Raw genomic sequence first — 11,230 nt, forward strand, 5'->3', positions numbered from 1 at the left:
ATAATTACAAAAATTTAATGAAACCATAAAAGGAGATCCTCATAACTACTTATATAACTATTTGTAACATAACATATCTTATTAAAGATATGTTATATATCTTATTAAAACTTTTAATTAAATTGTGCATTTTGGGCTATTTCTGGGTAAAAGACATTTGGGCTTGTTTTTTTTTGTTTTTTTTTTTACAGCTGTCAATTGTATTGTGTTGAATTTTACTTTTGCCACCTCTGGTTCTTTATATTAAATTGTGCATTTTGGGCTATTTCTGGGTAAAAGACATTTGGGCTTGTTTTTTTGTTTTTTTTTTACAGCTGTCAATTGTATTGTGTTGAATTTTACTTTTGCCACCTCTGGTTCTTTATATTAAATTGTGTGAATTAAAGGGATGGGCGGGCATTTGCAAACTAGGTCAGACTATAAATTCCGTAGTATGTAACACTGGTCCATAAAATGTTTTTGTCCCTATAAAACCAAACATAAAATAAAAAATAAGACAAAGGTTTAATGCATGAACATGAAGCAGCTGTTTATTGGATAATACTGTATATGATGAATAACAGAAGGGGCTGCTGGAGTCTAATAAATACAGTTAGAGTCTCTGCTGACTTCATACAGGAACACAATACAAGACTTTAGAAATCCTCCCAGACTGTCAAGACACAAACACGCTTATCAATTTTTCAGTGTTTTGCCTTCAGACTTTCAGATTTTTTGTGAGAGACTGGACTGCAGATGTTTTTACTCTTCATCTTGAATATTGCCTTGTTGTGGTCAAATTGTGGGTGCAGTCTTGTAGAGTGTTCCCGATTTAAACATTATACTCAAGCTGTTGCTGCTATTATTGTGTTTGACATGATATATTGATTAATGAATAGTCAACAGTGACGTCGGGGAAAAAGGGTGGGAAAAACTGCAAGACTGAATTATAAGATGAAGACAGAGAGGACAGTGCATCACATGTGATCAGAGCAGCAGATGTGCATCATCAAAGTAAAGTGAGAAGTGCTGGCTCAAAGGGTTATTAGACACATTTTAAAATCTTAAGATAATTCAGTGAATTGAACCCTTACATACTGTTCAGGGTCAAATTTGTCCCATTTTCACATTTGAGAGTTGTAAAAACACTTACATTTTAGCTGGACTTTTCCTAATGTGACCCACAGTATACAAAAATGAAAATAAAATGCATCTTTTTTGTGCAGCTGATACACATTTTTATATACGCAAATGTACACATTTTACCTGTTTATAAAAAAAGTCAAAAATTGGCATTCAAACATGTTGTTGTATTCATGATATTCTATAAAATAATGATTGTGAATGTCCCCCCCCCCCCCCCCCCATAAGATTAATCAAACATTTATTAATGACTGATGGGGAATTTATGAATGTAAATTGGTGTAGAGACTAATTTGGAGTCAGATTATGAACAGTATGTAAGGTTTAAGTCTGCTGCCTTGCCCAGCCTGGCTGAAGCAGTGCTGTCCATTGTTCCTTTTTGTCACTGACTGGGGTCTTTACCCATTTTGGTTGCTTAACATGTTGACGAGGGCTTGCATCACAAAGGCAAGATTATTAGTTTAGCCAGCAATCATTTTGGGCTTAAAACATTTTCTGGGATCAAAAATTTTAAATCTGCCAAAAAAACACTCAGTACTGGCTCACTGGGAAAAACGGAGTCAACTAGGACAAAAGTAAGTTTACACAACAAGAGACAATAAACAGCAACAGACTTTTTTTTTAATAAATCAGCTGAGTCACTTTACTTTCCATTAAAATTTTTGTCAGAAACATGAAAGAATGATCGGATCATGCATTAATATCTTCTCTTCAGGCCTCATTTCTGTAGTTTTTCCTTTATGCTTCGACAGCAGTAACAGCCTCACTTAGAATATATCACTTAAATAATTTGTTCATCATAAGACAAAAAAAGCATATAAGTCTCTCTACTGAACATGAGAGGTCTATGTAATAATAAAGTAAGCCTTAGCCTTACTTCCTATATTTGTATATCATTCTTACTGCATTGTATTTGTGTTGTTTTTGTAATATCGTTCACCTCACTCAATAAAGCTTTTTGCTGCTTCTATGATAAAATGTCCCAACAGATATCATCGTTTCGTTTCATATTATGAAATATCAAGTACGCCAGTGTTAAACATTACTGGCTGCATTTAAGGACTCCTCTTTCACATGAATACACTCCAAGTGGATCAGTAAACCACTTCATAACTCCGTGATACCAGTCATCAGGATCACTCACGTTAGATTCAGTGAAGCCAGAGAGAGCCAGATAACTTTGTGATACGAGACCCGGTCGACACAGGAAGCAACAAGCGGACCGATTTAAAACAGGAATTAATACAACAAATAGAGGTCGGCGTGTATTTTTTTTTTTTTTTTTTTTGGTCGACTCTCTGATCAACATCTCCTGACAGAGCGACTGGAGGAGCTTCAACAGAGACACAGAGCTACAGCTACAGCTACAAACAGACTTCAAGTCCGACAGGAAGTTTGTGCGTGATTGTGTACAGGAAGGAAAAAGCTGGTCGGTTCCAGGAAATCCTCGGGAACTATCATCGTCGTCGTCGTTGTCGCCGTAAGCCAGGAAGGGTACAGGAAGTGGGAGGGATCTAGTGCTGTGTCCACTTGATGCTCTTCAGGTCAATCCCTTCCTGAACCATCTCCCACAGAGGACTGACACACAAGGAGACAGAAACAGTTTATTGGGTGCAACTGTAACACTATTATCATCTCTAAACTTTAACTATTTATGCTTGTATGAAGCAACTGATCCATCTGTAACAGCAACAATGTACTCATCATGTTAACATCAGTCTGAGTCCATCTGAACTGACCTCATCTCTCTGAGTCTGCGGACCTGATGGACACATTTTGCTGCTGTGTAGTCCACTTCATCCTCTGTGGTGAATCTGCCAATGCCAAACCTAACACACAAACACACACACACAGGTTTATATTAATCTACATTTAATTAAACTGAAGTCAAACCATAAAATAGGAAGATTGCAAAGAATCATCTCCAGCTGCTGAACTTTAGACAGATGTTTAAGTTTAAAATAAGAAATATCTTCCTGTCTGTGAGTCTCTGCTGTTGTTGCATCACACCGTCACAGAGAGACGTACAGAAGATGTGAGAAAATTCAGCTTTGTGTTGAAACACTGTGATCAGCGACTCATCTTGTGATCAGCAGTGTGAACACAGAACCAGCCAACAGAATGTCTTAGAATGAGGATAATAAAAAATGTTTAAAAATTGCATTTTATTGAAATGACAAATCAAATCTCATCCATAATCAAGATTATAATCTGGATTATTAGTAGTCTTACTATTCATTTTATGATAATGGATTGTAGTGTACCTGATGGAGGAGTGAGCCAGGTCTTCATCTGCTCCGATTGCTCTGAGGACGTACGACGGCTCCAGAGATGCTGACGTACATGCACTGTTCACACGCACACACACACATACACACCAAATTCATGTTTAGGTTTGGTGTTTGTCACGTCTCTCTTAAGTTTTAATAAACATGTTGAATGCATTGTCTTCTTCATTATAAAACACTTTCAAAGCTGATTTTTAGAATATTTTAAGTTGTGCATTGTTTACATCTTCATTTGCAAGCTTACAGTCTTCTTCTTCTTCTATTGCTACGCTTCTTATCAGAGGAATAACGTGCATATGCGTCCTAGTGCACGTGCATCAACATCACAACAAACCAAAAGGGGACCTGCTTGCAAAATGCAACTGCTGGTCTTTGCTAAACATCTTAATCATTGGGACACCTGCTCTGAGTCAAACTTCAATCCTGTCTTTACATTTCAAATTTTAACATGTGAGTGTCTGACCTCCCCGATGACAGAGCAACATCCTTCAGTGCCATCAACAGACTCTCTCCTTCCACATAGGCAAAGGACAGGTTGACACAGCCTGAAACACACACAGAGACACAGTCAGGTAAGCCCATCTGTGTCATCTACTGTAGCAAGGTTTTTATCAAAATTAATTCAAACATTTCACAGAGTTGTGTTTTTACTTCTGTTTGTGTGTGTGTGTGTGTGTGTGTGTGTGTGTGTGTGTGTGTGTGTGTGTGTATATGTGTGTGTGTGTGTGTGTGTGTGTGTGTCTTTGTACCAGCGTAGCGTTGCTCTGCATCTCCGTTCAAGATGACATCAGGAATCTCAGACATGATCTTCCCAATCAGACGATTAGCCAGCATGGATACTCTCTGATGATCATACTGCACACACAAACACACACACACACACACACACACACACACACACACACACACACACACACACACACACATATATACAGTGTCAGGATGATACGGTGCCTTTAGCTCTTTATGTTAAGGTGAATTTGTTGGGTCACATCGTATTTGGGTGCGCTTACCTCCATTTCCTTCATGGCGATGTTGCAGGCTGCTCCCAGCCCTACAGCCAGTGGGGTGGGGACAGTACCGGAGCGCAGCCCTCTCTCCTGCCCGCCGCCGTTCTGCAGTGGCTCCATACGCACCCGTGGCCGACGACGCACATACAGAGCACCCACACCTACACACACACAGAGTTAATGGTCATTTCATCATATACTCAGCAGTTCTTAGACTCTTACACCAGCTGTTTACCATCTAAAAAATATCGCTAGAGTAAGAGGACTCATGTCTAAACATGGCCTTAAAAATATAAACATTCATCTTGAGCAGGTCAGACCTATGAAACAGTGTCTACTCGACCAAAGGAAGCTCTGAAGTTGCTACAACTTGTTTAAAATTCAGCTGTCAGAGTGTCAGACCAGTTTGGGACCAAATAACATTTCTGACATTCTTTCTCAGTGTGAACCCTCTGGAGGACGTCTGCTGACTGCTGTAGATACACACTGAACAACCTGAACTAAAAACTTAAAACCTACCTGTTCTCTGCTCTAGATAATTACTGTTTTGTCATTCTACAATGTATCAGTCATTTTAATGTTTTAGGTGTTTTTTTGTTCTTCTCCTTTATATATATGTAAAGTACTTTAGTGTATAAAACATCCTGTATAAATAAATTGCATTACCTTCCTAGCAAGCTAACAGTTTAGGGCATACTACTATAATGTGAAGGCTAACCTTTGGGTCCGTAGATCTTGTGACCGCTGATGGACATCAGGTCGACTTTCCAGTCAGTGACGTTGATGGGAATCTTTCCGACAGCCTGGGCAGCGTCAGTGTGGAGGAAGACTCCCTTAGAGCGACAAATCTGACCTGTGGAGAAGAACAGCAAAGATCAATGAAACAATAGAAAACTGAGAATCAGATCAGAAACCTGGTGAAGGCTCTACATGATTTATTCTAAATCACTAAAACCCTGAATGAACTCTGATGTCAGGCGTCAGATTTCGGCCAAATGAAAGGACTAAATAACATGTTTGCGTTGCCATCGTTACCCATCTCTTCGATGGGCTGCTTGACTCCGATTTCGTTGTTGATGGTCATCACCGACACCAGAGATGTATCGGGCTGGATGGAGGCCTCGAACAGCTGAAAACACACACACACAGACTATAGTTGATACAGTTTGAGAACATGCATGATGTTATGTATGTGTTCTCTGCACTTTCTTTGAAAGATCTCTGTTTGTTCTTTGTATGCTTTATATATGTTCTCTCCACATCTGTATGTTTTCTTTGTTCTCTTTGCATCTTTTTACTCTTTGTGTCTTTTGTATGTTCTCTGGAGGTTCTGTGTATTTTCCTCTTTTTAGAACGCTCCGTTTATTTTCTGTACTTTCTCACATGAGCTCTGTGTGTTTTTTGTGTGTACAGTATTTTCTATGTTCTGTGTATGTTCTCTCTGTATGTTCTGTGTATGTTCTCTGTGTATGTTCACCTCCAGGTCCACCAGTCCGTTCGTCTGCACAGGCAGGTACGTGACTTTGAATCCTTCGGACTCCAGAACTCGACACGAGTCCAGAACACACTTATGCTCGGTCTGCGTGGTGATCACATGACGTTTCTTGGTCTGGTAGAACCTGCTCACACCCTGCGGGGGAGTTAAGGAGAGAGAGAAGAGTCACTGCTGGTGGAGGAGGAAGAGGAGGAGGTGAAGATGATGGAGGGAGGTAATGATGAAGAGGATGTGATGAAGAGGAGGAGCAGAGGGTGAGACCTTGATAGCCATGTTGTTGGACTCGGTGGCTCCGCTGGTGAAGATGATCTCTCTGGGATCTGCTCCAATCAGGTCAGCCACCTGCTGCTCGGAGGGAGAGAGAGAGAGAGGGAGAGAGATAGAGAGAGAGAGAGAGAGAGAGAGAGAGAGAGAGAGAGAGAGAGAGAGAGAGAGAGAGAGAGAGAGAGAGAGAGGGAGGGAGAGAACACACAGTCTGTCAAACTCTGTCAAATATTTGCTTTATGATCAGTTTTGCTTCACCACAGCTCGACCACAGCTGAGCACACAACGGAGATATGAAAATTCAGAATTTTAAAGAAAAGAGAACAAGAAACAGTTAACATGTTACAACACGGTGAAAGAAAATGTAGAAAGGAAAAGAAAAGAATATATATGATCAGTTGAGATGAGTTCAAGTTTTTTTTTTTTTTATCTATCCCTCTCTAATAATGTCTCTCTACCTTTCTGGCCGTCTCCATGGCGCTCTCGCTCTCCCAGCCGTAGGCGTGTGTCCTGGAGTGAGGGTTACCATAGTAATTCACCTGGTAGGGCAACATGGCGTCCAGCACTCTGGGGTCCTACACACACACACACACACACATTATATTTACATAAGTTATATATATAAGTACAGATGTTTTTAGGTTGTTTTTCTGTTCATAGACATTCATATTTGCTGATTTTTTAAAAAGTGATATAGGCAGCATTTTATGTATATTTGATCCTTTTTTTAATTCAAGTTTAATATATGTGGGGTTTTTTTCAATACTGATGTCATTTTATATGATATGAGTTGTAGTATATGAGTATGAACTTTAATATATCAATATCCACTACATATCTTTATCACAAGTGATTAATAACCACATTTGAAAGATGACTGCAAAAAAACGTGTGTTTATGTATATATTCTGTTCATATGATGTTATCGGCCAGGGTACCGATACAGGAATATATTTGCTCCCTAATATTGGTATTGGCATTGGCCCCAAAAAATCCAGTATTGGTCGGACCCTAGTGAAAATTAAGATTTATGATTGAAGCAGAAAGTTTAAGTAGCTTTCTTTTTGACTCGGACATCAGCTGGTAAAAACTGTAACCATGACAACAGGTTAGTAATGGTTACCATGGGTGTGGTGGCCTGGAAGTCCATGTAGAGGGGACGGGGCTCGTCCTTCTCCAGTTCATGTTTCTGGATCAGCTCTGCAGCACAAAAGAGAGACAGTCAGCTGGTTTGACTGAGAAAGAGTTTAATCAGGTCTGTGTGATGGTGGAGTAAAAACGCTGCGTCAGATATCTGTGACGGGCAGGTCATGTGACTGTAGAGCTCAAACAAGAGACTATTTTCATTGTCACTTAATTTGATTTGACTGTTATTCAATAAATGGTTATAAAATGTCACACAATTTCCTTAAGCCTGAGGTGATGAATTACATGTTTATTTTGTCTCACTGACAGTCCAAAACCCAAAGATACTGAGTTTATTATCATAGAAGACAAAGAAAAGCAGCAGGAAATGATCAGCAGATACTTTAAAAATACTAATAGCCGTTAAAAATAATGAAAAAAATGATGATTTAAAAAGTAAGAAAACTAAATAAAAACTACAATGAACTATGCAAAATGAACTGAAACTAAACAAAAATTGCAGATAAAATCAGATTTGTGAACCATTTAAAGGTTCTGCTTCTTATTTAGCACCAGGGGATAATTACTGAGCTCTGCTGAGGGCTGAGCATTGTTATAATGATTAAAGAATACAAATAATAAAATGGATTTGCACAATATGGTGCCTTTAATAAACAATGACTTGGTTAAACCATATTCGGTGTCATGTATTCTTTCATCCTTTTCAGCTTCTACAAATCAAGACTTTCCTCCTAAAACCTGAAAAACTAAAACTAAGAGTAAAACTAAATAAAAACTATAAAAACTAAAACTAGTTAATCACTTGTTAAACTAACTAAAGCCAAACTGAAAAACTAAATAAAAATAAAAACTAATGAAGATTTCATAACTATAATAACCCCGACAGACACACTGTGGATTTCTGTCCCCTATCATTTACACTGAAAGCACTTTATGAGGATCTTTTAATAGTCAGTGAACAGGAGGAATGTTTACACCTCTTTCACTGTTTCATAAGTTCAGCTGATGTAACTAAAACTATAAAATCTCAGGCTGTGAATTTGCTGTTTTAAAGTTATTTACAGTTTTAATGTTTCCCTCTAATGTGACCTCGATGTGACCTTGATGTAAAACGTCTCATCACTCAGTTTAAAGCTGTTATGAAGTTTCCTGTCTCTATATTAAACTGCGTCACTCTCAAAGGATTCCTTCATGATGCAATCACAATGTAAATCCACAGTTCCTCCTCCTGTGCAAAAATGTATTTAAAAGGTTTCTGAAGCTTCAGTCGTCCAAATGAGTCAAATCAAGTAGATATTTATTAAACATTACAGTCTTTTTAGTGCCAAAGTCCCTCTTTTTGTTACTATACTTCCACCACAGCTCAACAGGGAAACACTAAGAGGGAATTCGATGCTTAAAAACACTGTAAATGTGTCAGATATCCACTTGATATGACTAACTCAGACAGCTGAAGCTGAATATAAACTTTTAAATGTATTTTTGCACTAAATGACTGTGTGGATTCTGGCTCCCATCACTTACACTGGAATTGATTAATCATCTCAGTTTCATAACTTTAACTGATGTAACTAAATCTACATGCTGTGAATTTGTTGTTTTAAGTTATTTACAGTGTTTAATGTTCCCCTCTAATGTGACACAGCTCACCTACATAGATATAAAAAGTCTCATCACTCAGTTGTTTAAAGGTGTTGTGAAGTTTAATGTCTCTATAATGAACTGCGTCACTCTCAGAGGATCCCTTCATGATACAATGGGGGAAAATCCTGTGCATTTAAAAGTTTACTGAAGATTTATTTAACAGGTTTAGACTTGGAAAAATTGAGAACCTATCTTTTAAAAATAAGTCATAATCAATGTTTGAAATAGTTAAATTATACCTCTGTGGATCAGCTGATCGATTAATCATCTCAGTTTCATAACTTTAACTGATGTAACTAAAACGACAGGCTGTGAATTTGTTGTTTTAAGTTATTTATAGTGTTTAATGTTTCCCCCTCATGTGACACAGCTCACACACATAGATGTAAAATGTCTCATCACTCAGTTTTTTAAAGGTGTTGTGAAGTTTAATGTCTCTATAATAAACTGCGTCACTCTGGGATTAGCCTCATGGTGGCAGCTCTGACTTGATTAAGGCTCTGCTCACCTTTGTGTTGGGTGCTGGCGGCTCTCCCATCGGCACCAACCCGGAGATGGAGCCACTGCACCGGCCTGAAGAGCCGAGAGGAGACGGTCCTTCCTGGAGAAAGCATCTGGACCAGGAGAGGAGGAGGAGGACAAGTTTCAGCTGTGGGACTCACTGACCTTAACAACAACAAGCGAGCTGACTGCGACCCAAAACTAAATTTTAAACCCGGCTTGAACCAGATAGATAAAGCTGCTGGCTCCTGTGGAAAGAGAGAAGAGAAGAAAGATTCACGAACTAGAGGATAAAAAGAGCAGAAACGTGAGCAGATCGTAGTGTTGAGCAGCGTTGCCGCTTGTCAGTTTTGGGACCTGCAGGTTACATCAGTGAGAAAGAGTCAAGCTGCAGCAGAGACACATGGGGCTGTAGAGACTTCCGCTGATGACTTTCAAAATAAGATGACCCCACTAATGATCCTGAAAGTTTTTGTTTTTAAACATGATTCAAGAAAATATTTTTAAAATGAATCAGATTTTGTTCTCTAAATACAATTTAACTTTGCAACTCATATTAATGAAGTAGTATCTCATAGTTATGACTTAATATCTCATAATTATAACTTCTCCCTCAAGTAGATGTTACAGGACAGTAAACATGGAGGAGTAGGTTAAAAAAACATTTTTAATCCTAGAGCAATAACTGCTCTAAATGCTGATAAACCTGATCCTGTTTTAACTGTAACAGCCAGTGTGTAATATTTAGGGGAATTGTTCAATACTGATGGCAGTGAGTGGAATGTCTTGTGTGAGTGTGTGTGTGTGTGTGTTTTAGTTAGTTTAGTACTTAATTAGTACTAATTACTCATTATTTTATTCTTTAACAAGCACATTCTTTCTAGTTTTTAACTAATTATGTGTAACAATTATAACTTAGTATCTGATAATTATGTCTAACAATTATAACTTAGTATTATGAGACAATAACATGTATATCATTCATTATTGTATATATGAGCAGTCTTTATATACTATCCATCACCACCTACTGTATGTATATGCAGTAACTTATCATTTGAAGTGCTCCTCACACCATCTCAGTATTTGTTTCTTGTATTATAGTTTACAGAAACTAAAATTCACCTGTATATGAAAATTGTATGATGTTGTTTCTATTTATGTATTTATTACCCATTTGCTTACACATGATATTATATTTATATTTAATTATCTTTGTTTAGCTTGTTGTCCTTGTGTTTCTTTCTGAAGATTGTTATGCTAAATAAACTTGTCCATAAAGCTGACTAACTCTGAGTGACTTTTATTTTGTTTATTCCTCACATGTTCCGGTATCTCTGCACGTTAACTCAGTAAGTCACACTAACTTGACGCAGTTCGGTTTCACGCTTTACACAAGAACCGGAAACAGGGGGAGGGACTTCCTGTGGACAGTCTGCTCTCTGATTGGTCAGTATGCTGTTGTTTTGTTCATATGGGGGCGGGGCTGAGATCTTTCTTTGTCATCTGATTGGTCACAGCGGGAGTTTATAACAACGTGGGTTCAACCGCTGATATTTTCATAACAGCTAAAAACAATCATAATATAATTTTACACTTAACCCTTTCAACTATAAAAGGATGCTATGAATATGCTTATCAAATTTTAATAATACATTTCTTGTACATTTTATTCTGGGACTGAAAATACATCTGTCAACTACACTAAGGGTATATATAGTATATATATTGTATTTATTGTAGACTCAAAAATATATTTT

The 11,230-nt window shown here is 38.0% G+C and overlaps 1 protein-coding gene across 1 annotated transcript; it reads right to left on the minus strand.

Moving 5' to 3' along the window:
- Positions 1-1,723: 1,723 nt before the first annotated feature.
- On the minus strand, positions 1,724-10,364 carry nfs1 (NFS1 cysteine desulfurase). The gene is made up of 13 exons (XM_062416448.1): positions 9,478-10,364; positions 7,303-7,379; positions 6,638-6,754; positions 6,177-6,260; positions 5,898-6,050; positions 5,456-5,549; positions 5,139-5,273; positions 4,424-4,581; positions 4,160-4,265; positions 3,874-3,955; positions 3,387-3,470; positions 2,862-2,951; positions 1,724-2,700 (listed from the first exon to the last, which is right to left on the minus strand). Exons 1-13 carry the CDS (start codon positions 9,581-9,583, stop codon positions 2,637-2,639), a joined length of 1,350 nt encoding a protein of 449 aa, XP_062272432.1. The 5' UTR covers positions 9,584-10,364; the 3' UTR covers positions 1,724-2,636.
- Positions 10,365-11,230: the final 866 nt, after the last annotated feature.

This window comes from Scomber scombrus, chromosome 3, assembly GCF_963691925.1.
Source record: "Scomber scombrus chromosome 3, fScoSco1.1, whole genome shotgun sequence".
NCBI classification, from domain to species: domain Eukaryota; kingdom Metazoa; phylum Chordata; class Actinopteri; order Scombriformes; family Scombridae; genus Scomber; species Scomber scombrus.

Coding starts and splice junctions, on each gene's coding strand:
- nfs1 (XM_062416448.1), bottom strand. CDS start 9,583: ATGCTTTCTCCAGGAAGGACCGTCTCCTCTCGGCTCTTCAGGCCGGTG. Junction 7,380..9,477: donor CGCCAGCACCCAACACAAAG/GTGAGCAGAGCC, acceptor TTTGTGCTGCAG/AGCTGATCCAGAAACATGAA. Junction 5,550..5,897: donor ACGGACTGGTGGACCTGGAG/GTGAACATACAC, acceptor GTGTGTTTTCAG/CTGTTCGAGGCCTCCATCCA.